At 39.9% G+C, this 22,165-nt stretch overlaps 1 protein-coding gene across 1 annotated transcript in view; it reads left to right on the top strand.

Moving 5' to 3' along the window:
- SLC9A9 (solute carrier family 9 member A9) overlaps positions 1-22,165 on the top strand; it is a 364,826-nt gene that overhangs the window by 161,333 nt on the left and 181,328 nt on the right. Inside the window, exons 7-9 of the mRNA XM_050965939.1 lie at positions 3,640-3,778; positions 5,980-6,085; positions 12,894-12,982. Of these exons, the coding sequence (XP_050821896.1) occupies positions 3,640-3,778; positions 5,980-6,085; positions 12,894-12,982 (334 nt within the window). The remainder of the gene's footprint in view (positions 1-3,639; positions 3,779-5,979; positions 6,086-12,893; positions 12,983-22,165) is intronic.

Raw genomic sequence — 22,165 nt, 5'->3', positions numbered from 1 at the left:
GCACTGCTTCTTGAATAGTACATCTTATGTTTAGTTTGATAACTAAACTAGGAATTTGGCTCAGTGTTTAGTGACCAATATCAGATTTTCTAAAGTCATATCATAACCAGTCATGTATAAGATGCAATGATTCCTGTCCTAACAGTCACACTTTTTAAAGTGTAAGAAGACCTCTAGGCAGAGAAAATGTTTAATAACTCAATAAATTCATATAAACATTCACCTGTTTGGATGTAAAAGCTTTAGACCCTAGGAGAACTGTTCAGGGCAACAATTCTTGCCAGAAAGAATTGCTAGCACAGTTTTCCTGGGTAGCGCAGTTAGGGCATAAAATTGTTTAAACCAAATATTTCCTTTTGTTTCAATTATAAAGATGAGCCAAGATTTAGAATGTGGTTTTCTTCTGAGTCAATGGTAGGCTTACTGTATTTATTCCCTTTTCAAAAGAGAAAGAACTGCTACGCTGAAGGCTGCTTCAGTTCTGCGGTTACCTCTGGTTTAATTTAAAATAAGTTGTTTGGGGTTTTTTGTTTGAGAAAATGCCCATGTAATTGGTGATAAAAACTAGCATAAAACTCTTTAACTGATTTTTAAACCAGGATACCTCTTTTGCATAATTAATAAGCACTTCATTAATGGCTTTAATTGACATTTGGCAGATGTATTCTTCTTCCAGGTCAAGGAGCTCTTGATACAGTTCTTGTGGCTTTTAACATTTGCTATCCCTTGCATTGGCCAGGTTCTCTGGATAGTTCATCAGCTTTCTTTGATGCATTCAGGAAAAATGCTAGATTGACCTGATTGAAATCACCACTCAAAACACAGTGAAATAAAAGATCAATTCCCCATTTACAATTAAGAAACAGGCGTGAGAAACTACAGTCTTTTTGTATACGTCTTTGAGGTAAAGAATCAATGAGAATGTGACCTACAGTCAAGAGACAGAATTTTAACTATAACATTTCAACACAGAACAAACAACTGGAGTCCCTTTTAGGTATACAAGAAACATTAGAAAATAAGCAGCAAAAAACATTAGAAAATAAGCAGCAAAAAAACTTCAGGACCAGACTTCAAAGAGAAACTGCTGAGCTTCAGTTCATCTGCAAATTTGACACCATCAGCTCAGGATTGAACAAAGACTGTGAATGGCTTGCCAATTACAGAACCAGTTTCTCCTCTCTTGGTTTTCACACCTCAACTGCTAGAACAGGGCCCCATCCTCCCTGATTGAACTGACCTCGTTATCTCTAGCTTGCTTGCTAGCACACATATATATATACCTGCCCCTGGATATTTCCATTACATGCATCTGAAGAAGTGGGTATTCACCCACGAAAGCTCATGCTCCAAAACGTCTGTTAGTCTATAAGGTGCCACAGGATTCTTTGCTGCTTTTAGAAAATAAGAGTTTGTTGACCTACCGTACTATAGCTAAGAAGATATCAAATGAAAGAAGAAGCTGCTCAGAGAGTGCAAGTTGTATGTTTTTACTATAATCTCTGATGTGACATAAAGGCTAAAACCTCAGACTGAAGGGGTCAGTGATGAGCATCATCTCAAGACAAGAATGAAGGCAAGAGATAAGTTCTCCAGCATGGCATGTGCAGCAATTGAGAGACAACTGGCAGTGCTGGTCCCAGGCATACACATCCACTGGTTGGCACTTATACTGGATGCAATGGTACAGGTCCAGAATATGAAATGCTTCCTCACTGGGTCCTCAGACAGTCCCATTGAAGTTAACAAGACAATTTTTGGAAATAAAGTGCTACTCTGCATCCGCTTCTGATGCTTTGAAATTTTCTGTATGTTAGGAAGGTTTTCAGCATTCATATTCACATTCTCAGTGCATGGGTTTAGAATGTGTCTGCTCATTTGCACATTACTGTACAGCACTTCTTAAACCCTGCTTAATGCCCACAGTGATGATCACAATGCAGCCAGGTGTAATACAAGAATGTGTCACTTTGAGTCAAATAAAATATTTATCAATACTAAATCATCCCCTTTGCCCTCAAGAGGCAGCCTGGACTAGAGGATTGGGGCCAAGAATCAAGAGCTCTGAAAGTCTGATTCTAGCCCTGCCACTGATTCTCTGTGTGACCTTTGAACTAGTCACTTCAGTTTTCCAATATGTAAAATTGGAATTGTAACTGTTACTTAGCTACATCACTAGAATTATGTGAAGCTTAATTAATGTATGTGCAGTGCTTTCAAAATTCATAGCACTAAGTGCTATGTGTTCTCATGTGTGTCAAGAGAGTGTGGTGATGGGCACGCTAAATGCTTAAAATAAAGAAGTAAGACTTTAGGTCCAGATCCAGACAAGTGGTGAGCACCAGCCACTGGGAGTTCAGTACTTCTAAAGATTGTTCTCTTATTCACTCATTTTCACTTCTCTTTCTGTATATCCTTGACTAGCCAAGGGATGAGATCTAGAAGTGAGTAGCCTAGTTGCTGATCTCTGCATAACATTAGGAGACCCTTAAATGAGTGCAACTGTTCAGAAAAACCTTGAATACAGAGCTGCATCTCTGCTGCCTAATCTCCAGACGGAAAACATCCAATTACAGAGATGAACATTAAGAACACATCCATGAGCATGAAATATTCACCCCAATTTAAAATCATCTAGTTTTGATGTTTAAAATACCAATCATTTTACAGCAATGTAAACTCAGTTCTAAAATCCACTGCCAAGCTCACTTGATTTTCTTTGACAGTGAACGTAAAAGACCTCAAGTGTCGAAAGCAACAGAACCATAAAAATCTGAAATGTTGCTTAATTAGTATTTGGGAAGCTTGAGGCTACAGTGCATCTGTTAATTTTTATGTTACAACAAACAGAAATACATTCACACTTGGCAGTATCATTAGCATTCTGGGCATCAAGTCACTAGTAGTAAATAGCAAATTTGATGCCCTCAAAAATGTTTAAAGATATGGCCTTGCCATTGGTGGAGCAATTTCCCATAAGAAAATAATCTTGATGGTTACAGACAGAGACTGGATATAAAAGATGACCTCTGGCAACTACAGCAGTTTCTTTCTCTGGAAAAACAGTTCTCGTTTTTCCCTGGGGTTTCATATTGTGGAGCTCTTGACATGTTCGCCGTTTTGTTTACGAAGGGTTATGCTAGGGAAGGGAACTAGTTTGTGGTTTATGACAGCATCACTGCTGAAGATTTGGTACATACTGTGACTTGTATCGCCCATTTGTGCCTCAGCTGTAAAAGTGTACTTTTTATCAGGAATATTTGTGAATATATAACAGCTCTGAAGACATGTGGCCAATAAATAATTCAAAGTTATCTATTTTCCCTGCATATTCTTTATACACCTACTATGGTTTAATGCCTAGCTGGCTTGGAAACAATATTCTTTATGACAGTCCTAGTACAAAAATCTTTACTGACTGGCAGCAAACCACTGATTCTCAGGTTATTGCCTTGAAAAATAAACCCTGTCCTCCTAGTCTCCTTTTTCTTGCCTTTTCTATTTTGCTAACAGCCCTGAGGAGCATTCGCTTGTATTGAAAGTGCCTACAAAGTGGGTATGTTTAACACATTATTTCACTATAATGATGATGTGATTTAATTCATTATTTTCCTCTCTTCCCTCTTGTCTTCTCTTCAGTTCGATTTCTGTTTACAGTCCCAAGGAGAATCCTAACACATTTGATGCTGCTGCTTTCTTCCAGTCTGTGGGAAATTTCCTGGGGATCTTTGCTGGATCGTTTGCAATGGGGTCTTCATATGCTGTTGTCACAGCTTTAATATCCTTTATTGTTTTCCAAACAGAAAAAACTCTGCAGGTTTGAAAGACTGTTTGCCTTGAAAAGAACTCCCAAGGCTATCTGTGATTAAGATTGACCATCTTTACTTTGAGCTTGAACTTCTTGACCAGGGGTTTGAAGAGGCTCTGTAAACAAAGCCAGGTCCTCAGCTGGAGAAAATCAACACAGGTTCAATGATTTCAATGGAGCTATGCTGATTTTAACCAGTGGAGGATCTGGCCCAAAATCTAGAGCCCTTACTCCTATAAGTAGTCTCACTGACCTCAGTAAGATCACCACCCTTGTGCCTAAGGACTATTCCTTAGTAAAAGGTGCAGGACTGGACCCCAAATGCTCTTTTATGAGAGACTCTCCTGAAATCCCTCTGTCTTTCCCCATTTATTTTATTTCTCCTCAAAACATTGTCATGCTGACCAGTCCTTTCAATCAACAAGGAATGGATCACCACACTGGACCAGACCAGGGAAAGGGAAGGAGAGTATCTATGGTGCAACCTTACTCCAAGGATTGAGCTCCCCTCCTTGACAGAGCTCACAGCCACTGATAGTCATGGGATTACAGGTTACAAAGTATTTTAGCATTCCTGAGAAAATCAAAGCACCAAGACATCAAAATTCTCCTCTGCTGTTCCACCTGACACTAACATGAATGTATGTAATGAAACCCTTGCTTCATACCACACTCAGCCTTCCCAGTAGTTGCTTATCTTAACTGACCCATACAACTACATAGAAATATAGTGTAACTGGATAATAATGAGAAGTGTTGTCTACTGGGTGAAATAGACAAAAGGAGCCAAGACTCCTGGGTTCTATCTTAAACTCTGATAGAGACTCACTGTGGGACTTTAAGCAAAATACTTACCCTTGGTCTATGCTACAGAGTTAGATCGATATAAGGCAGCTTACGTCAACCTAATTATGTCAATGTACACACTACAGCCTTGCTCCCACCGATGTAAGTCCCCTACTAAACCAACATAGTAAGTCCACCTCAACGAGAAGTGTAGGACTCATTTCAGTGTAGTTAGGTTGATGCAGTGTCTGTGTAGACATTGCATTACTTAATCAGCTGTTAGTCATCATATTTATCAGTTTCACAGCTAACCTAACAGGTGACTTAATTTTCTAGTGTAGACAAGCCCTTGGTCCCAGAGCCTCAACGGTAGTTAGATCCTAACTACCTTTGAGGATTCAGACCTTAATCTCTCTATACTTCAGTGAATGCTGCCTTAAAATGGGTACAATAACAATGTTTGCAAAGTATGTTGAGATGCTCACGTAAAATAAAATACAGTATTTAATTTACAATTTATGTAGTAGCAGTAATTAAATGAAGTACAAGCCAAGCTATTGACTACAAATCAAAGTGCAGTTTATAGACTCATAGACTCATAGGTCAGAAGGGACCAATATGATCATCTAGTCTGACCTCCTGCACAAGGTAGGCCACAGAACCCCACCCATCCAATTTTATAACAACCCCTAACCCAGGACCGAGTTATTGAAATCCTCAAAATTGGTTTGAAGACCTCAAGCTGCAGAGAATTCATCTGAATTGGGAAAGTCATGATTCTCCATTTCCGTACATCTTGTTTAGTCATTTACATCAATTGGTGTAAAAATGCTACCAGATCACAACAGTAGCAACTTACACTCACTTTGCACAAATATAAATGACTAAACAAAGCACTAATGTGTCAATCAGCTTCCTCATCTTGATTCCTTTGAGAGTCCAGTTCTGAAGCACGGATTATGCTTTTTAAACTGATTCCATTTAAAGGCTACGTAGTAAAGTTGACCTTCCCTTTTGACAGAGACAATAAAGGCTGTGGACCAACTTGGCTTTTTGGTCATCTTGTTGCTATATCACCTTTTCATAGCCACATTTCTTTGAAACCACATGACATGAGCACATTTCAACAGCTAATATAAATAGAAGTATATATGTGAAGTAGACTAATGCTGGATAAGTAATGCTAAATTCCATCACTTAGGCCTTGATCCAGCAAAACACTTAATAACATGTATAAACTTAAGGTCCCATTGAAGGCACATGCTTATGTGCTTCATATGATACAGCTGAATAGTTTTACTGTGCATCTGGACCTCATTTATGATGATGGGGGTGAATTTAGGCTGCAAAGCTGTTTGCTTTTTTTCCTTAGTATTTTTTAGCACTTGACAAAATTTACAAAGCTGTGTGAGTTCCCCATGCTGGAAACAGGCCTGTTCTTCCTCCTGTCTTGGAGTGCCTTCCTGTCAGCAGAAGCTGCTGGTCTTACAGGTAAGTGTTGCATTTTCCTGACTAAGCAAAGACTGTGGGGCTTTTTAGTAAATCTGTGATGTGGTAAGACAGCACACCTATTTTGAGCATGACATCTTATATGAATCTTCCAAAATCCAGTTGCTGCTTTTTATTGCTTAAAAGTGTGGGTGCTGCAAACATCCATCTGGAGGCACAAATTCATAGATACCTGAATGACTTTTTTTTCTGCACAAGTTTTTGTTTGGTGAGGTTTTTTTATTGCTCCCACTCAAATCCCTGTTGCAGCAGAAGAGAGGTACAGGCTGCCTACTGACAGACCAGAACCACTTACTGCCTACACATCGCTGCATCAACATGGAAATAGCATTTGTGCAACCATAGTCAAATACATGCCCAGAGATTGCTTTCTTCAACACACAGAACAAGTGAAAACATTCATACACAATGGAAAATGTACACAGAAGTAACCCCCAGTAATGCACAGAAGTAATCTGTGCAATGTCCAGACTCTAATTGATTTCATAATGTGATTAGGAAGAATATGATTCATAATAGTTTAAGCCTACTGATGTTTTTGACACTGTTATTTTTGACAATCAACTGCCATAATTCACTCCAGGGAAAGTTAAAGGAAAACCTGAGTGCCTGAGCATTAATAGTGAGCCCGTTTAGTTTTGCTGGAGAAATTGCTCGAGACCTGTTAATTTTTACTTTAAACATGATCCTTGTAAAGTTTTTGGGGATCAATGAGGCCCTGGGTGAAAACCTGGGTACACTGAAGTCAATAGCAAAACTCCCACTGGCTTCAGTGAAGCCAGGATTTTGCCCTTTGTGTGATAAGCCATATGTTCAGAAGACTTTGAAACTAGTGTGTGGTTTGTTGTCAATTGCTGCATGCTCACTCCTCTTCCTCATTTTATGCACAATTTTCTGTCCCATTCTATGCCAAAGGTGGATGAATGCCAGTGTAGCACAAGTTAAACAAGAGAGCCATGCTCTATCACTTTCCAAAGAAAATCCAACTTTAACCTGAACAAGGCCTTGTTTAGTCCTGTTGCGCTTACTGGCCATTTTCAAAACATTACCTCTAATAAACTATTGTTTACCTATACAAAAAAATGGAATAACTTCTATATCCTTTGTTTTTAAGCTGAGTGACTTCCCACACTTTCTAAAATAGGATTTTTAAAACCTTCTCCCCAGCTGATTCCATGGGTGTCATGTTTTAGCCAGAAACCAATGTGGTGTTACTAAATTTTTAAATAATTGAAAAGCAGGGTTCATAATGGAAATACTGATACTGCCTCTAATGCTGTCATTGCTTCAGGCACTGCTATACTGAAGGCATGTCCCACTGTCAGAATGCTGGAGCAGACTGCATGTCCAAATAATTGGCATATATAATTTCTTCACACTGCAAATATGGTGGCACATAACATACTCTCTCACACTAGTCACTTGGGATGGTGTTTCATTTTTTTAACATGTCAGAAATCAAAGCCCTAACTATCAATGGCACAGAGAGGTTTTATAGTGACATAGTAGCCATAGTAAACTACATTTTTAATGGCCAGAAAGTGAGTGGAAAGCAAAGTCATGATCCAATTAAAAGAAAAAAAAATACAAGGAAGTTAAGCTTTACTTACAAATAAAGGAACTGGCATAGATGTTAAAAAAGGAAATTGCTCCACCCACACAAATTGCAAGGAAAACAAACCCCGCCCTTTTAGTTCTCACTAGCAGTTCTTTTCATATGCATGTTCTTTGTCTCAGTTGGCAATTGTTAATTACATTGCCTCATTTATCAGCAGGGTTGAGCCTCTGTCACTTAGCTTCTATGAAAGGCCTTTGTCAGAAGCTGTTAGGAAAAAAGAACACATGCAGTCTTCCTTGTAGCTTTAGAAGTTCAAAGCTGAGTTTTCCAAATGCAACAACTATTAATACTGTATTGACGTTTCAGCTTAAAGTAGATATTTTTAGCCATTTGCTTTTAACCAGTTCCAATGTAACTTCCATCTTCTCTCATCCTTGCCTGAAAATGCTCTTATCCACTCCTTCCATAATGTTTTTTAAGTTATATTTAAGAGTGGGGTTCATTCTACTGGTTAACAGATCCTCAGGTGACTTGACTTGACTTGCCAGTAGCACATTTCATTGCACAATGAGAGATGCAAATTTAGGAGGAAGCGTCTGATTTCTTAATCCCAAACTAGTGGAATCTATTTAAAATTAGGTTAATCTATGCAGCCACCACAAAGGAGCAATGCAGTGGACTATGCTTATGTTCACAGATGCTGATTTTTATTATTCCAAGTGGATGTTCCACCCCTGCTCTGCCCTGAGGCCACTCCTCTACACTGTCCCTTATCCTGAGGCCCTGGCCTCGCTCCACCTCTCCCCCCCCTCACTCCACCCCCTTCCTGAGGCTCCCCACCCACCGCTCATTGCTCTCCGCTCTCCCCTGATCATCTTCCACCGGCCACCAAACACCTGATTGGTGGCCCTGCCAAACGACTGATCAACAGCACCACCAAAAAGCTGTGGCTGGTGGGTGTGCAGAACCTCTATTTTTTTTTCTATGAGTGCTAGAGCCCCGAAGCACTCATGGAGTCAGCAGCTATGCTTATGTTACAGAAGCGCCTCTTGGCCTAAGCAGTCACTTCCAGGGTTGTATTAAGAGCACACCTCCTCATAGTGCACCCCTCAGCCAAAATGCAGGGCTCTGTTACAAGTTATACCTTTAGGAGTTGTCTGTCTAGCACCTTGCAAAATCAGGCCATTAGAGAGTAAGAATTACAGGGAAGTAATTTCCTTTTGCCTATTTGTGAAATGATCCATCAAGGAAATTTTATTCTCTCTCTCTCCTTCAGTAAAGGAATTATTTATAAATTAATGCACACCATCAGTGATACATCTTAGGATAGCAGTTACCTCTTTTGTGGCATGAGTCCCATTATCAGCATCACATATTGCCATCTTTTACCCTAAGATGAATTGCCACTATAAATATAAACAATGGAGTAAAATTAATTTGAGACTGATTTCCTTATGCCTGGCATCAGCTAACAAGCTATTATTATGCCTATGTGTTTCACAAATGGAGTAAAAAGCAACTAGATTGGTAGACTATTTAAAATCTTATTACCCATTATCAAAGAGGTTGGCATAGTTGGAGTTTAGCTATCTGCTAATTGATTTGGTTCATATAGCTATCGTTTTTTAATCAGGTTTTTCATTTTTTTATTACATTAAATTTTCCAATAACTTCAGAAAGATCATTCCTGTTGTTTTACACTGATGAACCTGTTTTCCATTTCTCCCTAAATCTTTCACTTTAATCCATAGTTCTGCTTCAGTGATCGGGGTGCTGAGTTAGTGCTCTTTTTCAGTGTTTTTTTTTTTTAAAAAGGAGCAGAGGGAATGGAAAAGTAAGTTAGTCACTACTATCCCCCAAAATAAAGCCACAGGTACAAGCCACTGACAAGTGACTTTCTCACTCTGCTCAGATAGATCTAATCACATTCTCCTGTCCAGAATTCCAACATTGTTCATTCGCAGTAAAACCAAGAAGTGTGCATTTAATTTAGCAGGAAACTGAGACAGACATTTACATTTTTGGTTCCAGAACCTGACGTTTTAATGAGAGAAGAACTAGTGAATATTTTTATCTTTGATGCATGCTATGTAGGGGATAGCTGTCCAGAATCAAACTGAAAGATGTCAGAAGAAAATTGGACAATTCTACTAATAAGTGTTTGAAAAAAAATATATAATTGCCTAATTTATATCCCATACACAGTGAAGAAAGCATTTTGCTGTCAGGCTGATTCCTTTCTTCAAAATCCAATTTTAATACTTCTTGTCAAAGAATTTCCAACCTCACTTAACCTGCCCTTCCAAAATGGAAAGTTCCATGTTTGCCTCTTTAGGTAATTCGTACCTTGTTTCCTATGTAGTTACATTAACATGCACATGGTCACCAAATCTCTTAATAAGACACATTCCAATTACTTCCCCTCATGCCTTATGATATATCTTATGTTGTAACGGCCATGGCTGTGCACAGCAAGCCTTGTTTTAGCAACATATAAATTTCCTGCTGCAAGCACTCCATCTCCCCTGGAAATAAGGTTCATATGGTCTATGAAATTCCATTTTGAAGGATTGTGGTGGCACTTAAAGGCTCAGACCAGAACCCATACTCTGTATCAGATACTCTGTGGTTGATACTGGTGTCTCTCATTCCAGTTTTCACTGGAATAGTTGCATTGATTCAGTGAAGGTACTCCTGGTGTGAGATCAGTGTCAAGCCCTTTATATACCACGGACCCACTATGCACGTTGCCTCAGGAAACAGTAAATAAACACTTATCCCATCTATAATTAACAATTGTATTTGGCAGTAACAAATCAATTTTTACAACCAGGTTGAATTTAATAGTCAATTTAAAAAAAATTGGCAGAATGATGGCTCATGTAGTGGAAACTGAACAGGAAATTCATATTTCCATTTTTATTGTTGACCCAGGGGCTAGTGATATTTAGAAATGGTCCTGCTTAGCCATATTTTTTTTTAACTGGCTTTTCATTATGTGAGCATTTATTTATCCGTAGCATTCCCACATCATCTTTAGACTACAAAATACAGGGCAGCTTTTTCAAGCTCTAGAAGAGGAACTGAAGCCATTTGGGAGAATGAGTCCTTAACATAGACTTGAAATGCTCAGCACTGCTCTCTAGTGACCCTTGCACAAGAGATCCAGCTGAGGGGATGATCCCAGTGCTGAATTTAAAGAAATAATACAAAAACAAAGAAAGGGCAGTTAAAGCTTAGTGGAATTTTCCTGGTTGCAGAAGCTTGTATTACTGCAATAGAAATATAGTCAGGTGAATAGAATTCAGAAGCCAAGAGAATTTCTGCATTGCTGCATGGGAAAATAGGTTTTTCATTTTTTCTTTGGTAGCAGTTGTTCTTTGTGCCATTGTTATTTTTTTTCCTACCCCCTTCTTCTTTCTTCCATCAAAGGCACATTGATGCCATTCTTCAGGTCTTCCCAGAAATGAAAAGAAAGGGAGACTTAGAGTACCAAAAACTGGTTTCAGCTGCACAATACTTTTACATCTAGCAGTCTAAAGACAGTCAGAAAACTGAGAAAGGGCTAGTAAAAGAATCCTGTTACTTTATTTAGTCTTTAGCCTTTTTATTTTTTTCCTTCAAATAATGTTTGTCATTTTAAAAATATTTCTTTTTTGTCCTTTTTTTTTGCATCCTCATTTTGGTCCTAGGAAATGTTTCCCACTCTTCCTCAGTCAATGATACCCCCAATTTCAAACATTTGAGAGGCTTTAATTAGCATTTAGTAGCTCAAATGTTAATCTGAGGCTTCTGCAAACTAGCCAGTCCCATCCCCAGGATCACCTTCACCCTCCCTTTTTAGCCAAGTTTACTGCAGGGCATTCCTATTGCTTGCAGCTCGTTCAGAATGCACCACTCATTTGCTCACTGGCTTGAGTATCTGTGACCATATTAAGCCTGCCCTACATTTTTTTTTTTTACTACTTATGAAATAGTGGGTTGTCTTACATTGGCACTGTTGTTTTTTTAAAGCCCTTTACAGTAAAGGGGTTGGCTACATATGAAACCTCCTCTCTCTCCTCCTTGAAACTAAGCCTCTCCAGATTAATATTTACACAGATGCACCACCTGCTTTTTGGAGATTAGGCTAAGTGTGTGAGCTCCTATGCCCATGTGGTTTTAATTGAAGGCCATGGGACTCCCTGACAGTCCACCCACCAGGATCACTTTACATAAGCGGGGCCTACATCTACTAGACATCTGTGTTTTCACTGTGGAGGATCCCAGGATCATTCCCCCTCAGTTAGTTGAAGCCCATGTTTAAGAGAGTTTTTTCTTTTTTCCAGAGGTGCTTTTGTACAGTCACCATTGGCCACTTCTTTAACCTCAATTTTCCTTTTTTGCTCTGTTTGGTCCCTTTGATAGATGTTTAACTTTAAGAGGATATGTTATTAATGAATTTTTCAATGTTTTCAATTGTTATACTGTGTTTACTTTAGGATCAGCAGCTCTAACCACCCCAGTGTGGGACTGGGAAAGAAGAGAAGCTTTAAAAATAACTGTTACCATATACGAGTACCTTTATATTCCTGATAAGACTGTTGCTCCTTGTCTCTCCTCATGACCTCCCTCAGGCTGGGGAAATAATTACTGCCACTCAGTTACAGTCACTGACCCTGTCATTCTGGGCGACAGCTTCTTCACACCAGAGTGGTATTTTTAAGCTGGGTTTTGCTGTTTGCCTTGTAATAAGCAGTGTGCAACGTGCAAGGCAAACAGACATGCAGAGGGCAAAATGGCCTTCGCATACTGCACTCCTTCAGCACCCACTGCTCAAAAATGCATTTGGGGGAGAAAAATTAACATTTTTCCCACCTCTTTGGCCTATGTCACAGTTTTGTTATTTTCTATACTCTTTATTATCTTATAATTAAGTAACAAACTTAAATAACTGTCAGTCTGACTGTGATCAGAGGTTGTTATACGCAGTAATCACTCTGTATTAAACTGTCCAAGTAGATGGCAATTAAATATCTGGGATGGAGAGAGGGGAGAACTTGCTAAGATTTCTATCAACGCAAAATTCTAGTTTGCTTGAAGAACATTATTGTAGAACTTACCTTAGCATTTCTCTATTACAAAAAGCTTTTAACACAATCTAATTAGTTTTTGAGCAAGCTAATCCTGCCCTTTGACTACTGCAAGGTAGAAAATAGAAGCAGCTGACTCTGGACTTTCTTTGCATTTCAGGAATTGTTGCAGTCCTTTTTTGTGGAGTCACACAGGCCCATTATACCTACAACAATCTGTCACCAGATTCCAAAATGAGAACTAAACAGGTAGAGTACAAAAATAACTGACTTTGTCTCTTCTGGTGCTGTAATGAATATATAGAGGTACTGCCAGCATAGCTGGAGGGGTTTTCATTAATGCAAAGGAAAAGGCTTATGTCTTCATTTCAGGAGAGGGATATTTGTAGAGATTTTGCCAGGAAAACATTAACAATTCTCTTGCTAAGCAAAAAAGTAATAATCTAGTCTTTGAGAGACCATAAATATAAAATATCCATCTAGAAGATGAAAGGTGTAGAGCTAGTAATAATTTACAGCAACTTCCATCTGAAACTGCTGCAAAGCTTAGTAGGAAATCCAAAAGCTCTAGTGAGTAAAGATGGAACAGTTTTAGAGACTGAGTTCATGTGGATTTTCTTTGCAAAGGTGGTTTTGGAGCTGTATGAGCCAGCCCTCAGTCTTCCCCTCATGAAATCTGGGGCCCAGTAAAGAACATGTGAACAATTTGGAAGGCAAGAAAGTCAGTTTTCTGTTATTTTCTAGTAAAATGTTTGGGTCTTTCAATTGTATGTATTTTTGAGAACTTGGAGCTGCTTTCAGGAGTGGAACCTTTGGGTCACAATTCACGAACACTCTGCAACGCATCAAAGAACAACTGTTAAACTGCCGAGTCACAGGACAGCAACCACACACCTCAGGGAGGCCCAGCAAATCCCAGGACCCTTCAACCTTCAGTTCCTTTTCTCTGACAGTTTGACAGCAAGGAGCTTGCACATCTGCTAGGACTCACTTCTGAACCATTTTGCTCTGGGGAAGTGAATAGTATTTTATAATATGGATCTTTTGTGTCCATTTTTGTCTATGAAAACTATTTTTAAAAAATTAACAAAATGGCTTAAAAAGAGCCCATTCTCCTCAAAGTACTTTTCTTTTTTGCTTGCTTTCTTGTATGGAACAGTGCCCCTCATTTCAGCTTCCAGAGAACTTGCCAGACAACTTACCTCTCTTGTTTCCAATCCCTTCTCAAATCACCCTTCTCTGCAAAGCCTTTACAAGACAACCACTTCCAGACCCCTTCACCAGCTCCAGCTCATACAGACAGATCAGTTACTGTTTTTTTTTCTCTTCTGTTTTGTCTTTGACTGAACTATTTTGTAAACTATTTGGGGCAGGTACTTGTTTTGTTTTTAAATCAGCAAGTACATTGCCATTTGATAAGTATTAATAAGAGGTGATTGTTTTTCTTGAGCTACATTTTAAACTGTTTGTAAGAAAGTCAGTGGCTGAAGGGAAACCTCTCAACAAGCTCCAAGAGCTGAGCCAAGTATGATTAGAAGATGACCTTCATGAACGGCTACAATGATGAATGTTTTAGGGCTTGTCTTAACTCAAGCTAATGCTGCTGTGATCTACACTTGAGCTAACTCCCTCTCAAGCTATCCTAGCTCGACTGAGAGCAGTCACTCTGCAAAGTAATCCTCGAGCTGCACAGAGTGTTTGTATTTAGCAGCACAAAGTGATTTTACAGCAGCACAGGGTAGCTACATCTCTACCCCATGACCAGCTCAAGTGTCAGCAGCACTTGAGCTTTACCCCATGTCCTCTCACTGGCCTGTTAGCTCAAGTTTAAAGCACCTCTTAACTCCAGCAAAATATTTGTGTGAGCATGGGAGTGGGGTTAGGGGCAACACTTGAATTCTACTTTGAGCTAACACTGTAGTAAAGACAAGCCCTGTGTGTGGCTGAAGGCTGGATACATGAGCTCTGACTGCAAGTTGCAATGAATGTTACCTCAGATGGACAACTATCATGTGGATCAACTCAGCTCCTTCTTAACCACCTCTGAAACCCCTATAACTCTAATTCACATCCAACTACGAAAGGCCTGTTGAATACTTCAGTGCAGAGTGAAGTAATTGGCCCATTGGGAGTCAGGATCACTCTTCAAAATTCTCTACTTTGAAACGAATCTCTTCCATGCCAAAGATGGTGTGCTCTGTTGCATCTGCTTGTCAAAACCAAGGAGACATATCAAAGCTTTAAGGGTGCTTCAGCTGTGGCAGCCTCGGGCCTATACTGCCTATAGCTTGCACGTCCAAACACCCCAAATAACTGACAGCTCTAAAAATAAATCTATCAACAAACAACCTCCTCTCTTGGCATCCTGCAGTTCTTTCCCTATCTATCAGCAGTTTGGCATCAACACTGCACTGTAACAAGGCATTTCCTCCAGTTCCCAGGTCTGCTGCTGTGCTTGTTGCACTCCTGATGCACTGGGGAGACTCTGTACCCCCATAGCCTCCCTAGTAACTTGTCAGCTGGGAAGTATCATAGATATGTAAAAATTGTGGGGGCTTGGGGTGTTGGACTGGATGAGGTTCTGCTCTTCTTACTACACATAAGGCTCTGGGGAACCTGCTTGATAGCTTTGATGCAGTTCTCCTCTGGCCCAGGGTTGACTCTGAAGTTATAGCAGGATTTGTAGCACCTATCAAGATGAAAGCAAAGCACCTAATTGCCCTGGACTCCACTTCAGATTTCTCAAGACTTCCTGCTACTCCATCTTCATGCATATCTGCTGTCAAAAATCAATTGCTATTCAGGTCAGTGGTACTGGCATATATGATGAGAATCTTCTAGACTATTCTCCAGCAAACTGTATTAGCAGTTTTGACAATCCCTGCACAGCTAAGTGGAGATGAGGAGGCGTCTCTCAGTGTGGTGTTCTGCCTATCACAGCTTGACCGGTTGCACTAGCAGAAGTTTTCTGCATCCCAGGTGTAATTCTCCTTGATGTACAAACTGTAGCTTCATGTCCATGCCTGTGACTAAAGTGCTAAAGAGGTCTTTTTCTTAGTTGGAGGAGTCTCCACACACTGTGTGCCTCTGGAGAGTCATTAAGAACTCTCCTCTAAAGCATCTAAGTCTGAGCTCAAATCTCTGTTTTCCATTAAAATGTTCTAAGGATAATATGATGGATAGTGATGTGGGTATCTGATATCACTGTATCAGCCAGGTACATGGACAGCTAAATATCCGTTTGACCACTAGAAATATGTCCACAACTTCTCTTCCCTTTTTCCCTAGGGGTGGTAGAATTCAGGCATCTGAAATGTTGACCATATGTGCAACAGGTATGATGAGAGATGTGGTGGGGGGGGGGGGGGAGGGAAGAGAATATTCTGACTCCTTAACCTTGTTAGCCTCTCCTATATTTTTTTTAATTCCCTCTTCTTTTCTTGTTCCCAATAATAAAAACAAATAATTTCCAAAGTTATTTTGTGCCCTCATATTCCTGCCATCAGCACTTTGAGCAGTTCCCTTGAAGCTTTAATAATACTGTGGGTTGGGCTTCTTGCCTTGCTCTACATCACACCCTGCTACAGATCTTCTGCCTGCCACTGTGGTGTTATGGCTGGATGGGCTGTGGTCCCAATAGCATCAACAGGTATCTGATGGTGCAAGGTGCTTCTAAACAGGTTAAAATATGTTATAATTGAGCCTAGTTTGCAGAGTTTTTCCCTGCTTTCTACTTACATCCAGTTCAAAATGTTAAATTTTGAGCTAGTATCTGCTGGTGTCTGCTCTCTGAAGAGTTGCCTTAAGGCTTATTCAGTCATAGCATGTCACTGTAGCTAGCTTTAGATTTCTTCTACTTCAAAAGGTCTGTGCAGTGCAACCACATGAACTTTTTAAGACTGTTATCAACATTATTGCCTGTATGCTGCATTATGCAGTGAATCAAAATATGGAGTATTGATGTTTCTCTGGCTGACGCTAGTTACAACTAGTCCTCCCTACACAACCATGGTTCCATACAATGTCTCTGTTTAGGTGTGGAAAAGACTGTCTGTCTGTTTTTTGTCACTTTAATAGAAGTTTGAATCACTTCACTCCTGGTTCTTAATCCTGAAGTCTTTACTTAGTTTTGACACAGTCATTATTCTGGCATGATTCTAGATCAGATTCAACCTGTGGTCCACAGACTCCTGGAGGTCTGCAGACTGTCTAAGGGTTCCATGAAAGGGTGTCATTGCCATAGAACAGTGGTTTTTAACCTGTGGTCTGCGGACTCCTATAGGTTCACAGTCTATGTCCAAGATTTCCAAAGGGGTTCACACCTCCATTCAAAAATTGTAGAGGTACACAAATGAAAAACGATTGAAAACCACTGTTCTCGATGAAGTCAAATGGAGCTTTGCCAGAATAAGGACAGAGTAGAAACTGAGAAAGGACTAAAGCATTTGGCCCAGAATTGATTACTGTGGGTTAGGGGATGAACTTTAGTTTTGTTAACGATTACTCAGTTTAGAGATATTTGCTGTTATCCGCAACCTGTACTGTAGATGCCTATTTAAAAAAAAAATTAGTGGACTATGAAGATCTTAAAGGGATCTAAATATCTTATGCAAAATGTAGACATCCTTGGGGCTTCTTATTTTCTGGTAGTGAGAATTTAGCCAACACTTGCCATTTAGAAAAAAATGAAATTATCTGGAATAATATATTCCAACCTGGGCAACCCATCACCTGAAAATTTGAGGGTAGAACAATAATTAGAGAAAAGTAATTAAAAGTCACAGTGGATTTCAAAGTTTGGTTTCATTCAGATGTGGTGGTGGGCTGTTCTGGAGCTCCAGACCCCAAAGAGCCCTGGGATTGCCCAGGAGCTGTGTGGGGGAGATGGCAGAAAACCAGGCAGGTTTCAGTCAGAACCCAGCCTGGTTCCATCAGAACTGAGTCAAAATCAAACAGTCTCCTCAAAAGGTTTTATCAGAATTTTTCTGTAATAATTATCTGAGCATTGGAGAAGATGACTGAGGATAGGTTAAGAGTTAAATATGTAGGCCTCAATCTTCATTGGGATCTGTTACTCAAAGGGATAAAGTGAAGACACTGAGGCCTGTGTTAAGAGATCGCAATACAGGATTAAGACCATATATTGTAGTTCGGATAAAAAATGACTAAAAAGGGTTATGGTAATTTTTCATGAATATGTGAAGAATAGAAATTTGAGTTGGCTGAAAACTGTCCATTAAAATATTTATTTTGATGGCAATAACTTTTTGATAAAACAGGTTTCAGGTCTTTGAATTTCAGTGAAAACAAAACAAAAAAACTTTTAATCTAAATTTTTCACAGTGGGGGAAAAGACCATTTCCTGACCAGTTCTCCTAGAAATGCTACAAACTGAGAGGGAATTGTTCAGAGTGGCACAAGGGAGGATAGTTAGGAGTCATGAGTTGAAATTAAGAAACAGGTAATTTAGTATGAGTATCAAGAAAATCTTTTGGACAGTGTAATGTATTAAACTAGTCCAAAGAGAGTAACGGAAGCTTCATCCCTTAAGACAGTTTAAATCTAGAATGGAAAAATTGCAGGACAACATATTATTAGGGAATAACCCTGCATTTGCGTGAGAGGAACTGGATTATTTATTACATCTCTTCCATCTCCAGTTTATACCATTCTTTGATAAGTTGTGTAGCACCCCCTCTCCACCCGATTACCTTCTTTAATGCCAATCTGCTTGCAGGTTTTGATGGGCAGGTGTGGGTTCTTCTGGATCCCACCACCCACTCAGCAGGGTGTATCATCTTTATTTTTTCCTATGAATTTATTTGGCGGTGCCTCCACCCCCCTCACTCCTTCCTGGCAGGGTCACCAGGGCACCTTGGGAGGAAAATTCTAACTAAAGAGTAATCCCCACTTACTTGCCAGATAGTTGGAGACTTCCAAGAAATAACACAAACACATACAATATATTCAACACAAAATTATATTAAACAGGAGACAAATATAACATAACAGGGTAGAACACTATTCTTAGGTTCACCGGTGCCCATGCTGCTAATACCTGTGACTTTCCCCAGTCATGTGACTTGATGTAGCAAATGTAAGATTAGTGTCCCATTGGTACGTGTACTTTGTTCGGGCCCTTGATGACCTATGATCACAAAATTCTCCTCTGCAGTGGTTTAGCAGTGTGGCTGACAGGATTCAGTACAGCCCAAAGGACTCACAAGTGGGAGAAGGTGGTAAATCCCTCCACAGGTTTAATATGCAGCAGGTTGTAAAATCCCCAAACCCTTACTCTTCGGCGTAAGGACACAATTCAGGGAGTAGTGGGTCCCCAAAACAAATTCCCTAACTGACTGACTAAAAGATGGTGCACTCACAAACTCCATGAATGATCCTCAGGTTCAGAAATGACTAGAGCAAATACTCACCAGCAACTACACAACAAAAACACTAAACCAAGAACCTATCCTTGCAACAAAGCTCGATGCCAACTCTGTCCACACATATTTATTCAAATGACACCATCATAGGACCTAATCACATTAGCCACACCATCAGGGGCTCGTTCACCTGCACATCTACCAAATGTGATATATGCCATCATGTGCCAGCAATGCCCCTCTGCCATGTACATTGGCCAAACTGGACAGTCTCTACACAAAAGAATAAATGGACACAAATCTGACATCAGGAATCATACCATTCAAAAACCAGTAGGAGAACACTTCAAACTCTCTGGTCACTCAGTAACAGACTTAAAGGTGGCAATTTTGCAACAGAAAAGCTTCAAAAACAGACTCCAACAAGAAACTGCTGAACTTGAATTAATATGCAAACTAGATACCATTAACTTGGGTTTGAATAGAGACTGGGAGTGGCTGAGTCATTACACATATTAAATCTATTTCCTCATGTTATTCTCACACCTTCTTGTCATCTGTCACTCCTGTTCTTTTTGCTGAACTCCTCGGTCACTGCAGAGGGGCTGATCTCTACTGGCAGGGACCCTCTTCAGGCAGGAATCAGGCTGCTTTGGTCCCAGGATTTCCCCTCACCACAGAGGGGTGCAGGGCTTAAGGTGCAGATTGCACAACTGTACTAAAATCCAGACTCTAGTCTCCTAGCCCAGCATCCAGACACACACACAGCAGGCAGCAGCCCTGGACTAGCAGGCAGAGCAGAGCTGACCATGTGGCGACTGGTCTCACCTAGGGAGCTGGAGGGCTAACTCAGCCTGGCTGGGGGAGTTTCCCAGCAAAACTCTACAAACTGGGAATCATCAGTGGAGAAGGAAAAGCCCAGCAGAGGGATCTTGCTTTCAGGTCCCTAGAGGCCAGTTCTGAGGGGGAACCTTGCATGCAGGCCTGGGACTCACCAGCTCCCCACACAGCCAGTCCTGCCCTTGCCCTGGCTGGCTCCAGACTGACTCAAAAATAGCTTCTCCCCTTTCCTGAGCTTCCTGGGAGGGGCATCTCACTCCCTATTGGTTGCCAGGCAGACTCTGAGTTTGCCTTGGCTCCCCCTGCTCTGCCAGCAGACAGAGCCCCAGGAATCCAGGTAATCTCCTTGGGGGTTACAGTTGTTTTTGAAAAGTTTAAGGGTATTGGCTAAAACTAGTCAGAAGATAGAAGGGGTTTTTCCCATGGGAAAACTGACAAAACTTAAATTTGTAAGATGAAACGTGGAAGATGTAAACAGCTGGAAAGCCCAGCTCAGAGGAAAATAAGGAATATAAGGCATCCACACATAAGGCAATGATCCCATGAGGCATCATTTTGAAAATACACCTCTACCTCAATATTACGCTGTCCTCTGGAGCCAAAAAATCTTACCACGTTATAGGTGAAACTGCACTATATCAAACTTGCTTTGATCCACCAGAGTGCACAGTCCCGCCCCTCCCGGAGCACTACTTTACCGCATTATATCCGAATTTGTGTTATATCGGGTAGCGTTATATTGAGGTAAAGGTGTACCACTTTCTCCCTTTTTGGTGAGGGGATGCGGCATAGGAATCCCTTGCCATGGTATATCATGGAAGTTGTAGTCCAGCCAGAGAGATTGGCCCATAGAGAAGAATGGAAGTTTAAGGCAACTAAGATTACAAAACCCATGGTTACAATGTAGCACCATTTTGAATTGAAATATATCAGATTTTTTATATTTAAGCTAAATCAAAATTTTCTGCACAGAACAGACACTTTAGGCAAAATAAATTTAGTCTAAAACCCAGTTTTCCTTCAAATAGTTTTGATGGAAAATTTTTTACCAGACCCCCCTTTGCCCCCCCACAAAAATTAACTGTCAGACTCTCATGGACACTAAACCACACAATGTTGATTGAACATCTATCTATGCAATTTCCTATGCAGTCCTATCTATGCAATTTCCACTATTACATGCACAAATAATTTAATGTGAATGCAATTGCTCCTCATTGGTCATTCAGATGCATGTTTCCCTGATATGCAGTCATGGAAATTGCATCTGTAAATCTGCCATGGAATTGCTTGAACAGTTTGTGCACACTATTGCACACATAACTTTGAAACAAAGTGCACAGTGTTTAATTTTTAATTAACTCTGAACTAGTGTGTTATATAAATTACTAACATTTAATTCAAATACATAGTTTTTGTTTGCAGTAGATCTTTACTCCTGCTCATGTCAAAAACGATCTCCCCCCATAGTGTAGACAAGGCCTAAACCTTGCTCACCCCTGAACACACACACACACACACTCTGACTTCTTTGTTACTTTTCCCCATGTGTCTCTTGTTTTTAATTTCTACTCTAAGCTCTTTATCCTTAATTTCACTTATGATATGGTTAAAAAATTATTTCCAAATTCCTTTAAATTCTTCTAATTAATTTTCTAATCCTAAAATTACCCTTTCATATGCAGCTGTTACCGCTGCATCTGCACTCCCTCTCTTTCTCTCACACAGAGCCTTTCCTTGCAGGGAAACCTACTACGAAATGAACATGTATGAGAATTCCATGATTTTAAATAATTTAATATGAAATATTATTGCTGAGTCTGGTTCTAAAAAAAAGGCTATCTGTCCTTCTACCCCCCCCCCAGTTTAAGATAATCTTAATACTCATTACTAATCAAAACTAAGAGCTCTCTAATTCACTTAATTCATAGAGTTATTCTTAGGCAATCTTGCTCCTTTGTTACAATATGACAAATTATTCACGATACTTACACTTCTGATATATCACTGCTGAGTTGCAGTACCCAGTGAAAAAGGAGTGAATTAAGGATGGAGTGGCAACCTTAAATCTAAATTATTTCATTTTTATTGATTTTTAAATCACTGTTAAAATTATAGTAGTAGATTTTTTTTTTTTAAGTTTGCTTTCCTTTCTGCTTTGCATGATATACATTATTATTGGCTGTGAAAATTCTCATTACTTTGCAGT

This window comes from Gopherus flavomarginatus, chromosome 8, assembly GCF_025201925.1.
Source record: "Gopherus flavomarginatus isolate rGopFla2 chromosome 8, rGopFla2.mat.asm, whole genome shotgun sequence".
In the NCBI taxonomy this organism is placed as follows: Eukaryota; Metazoa; Chordata; order Testudines; family Testudinidae; genus Gopherus; species Gopherus flavomarginatus.
Note: the sequence above shows the minus strand (reverse complement) of the source record. Positions and strands in the feature narration are given on the sequence as shown.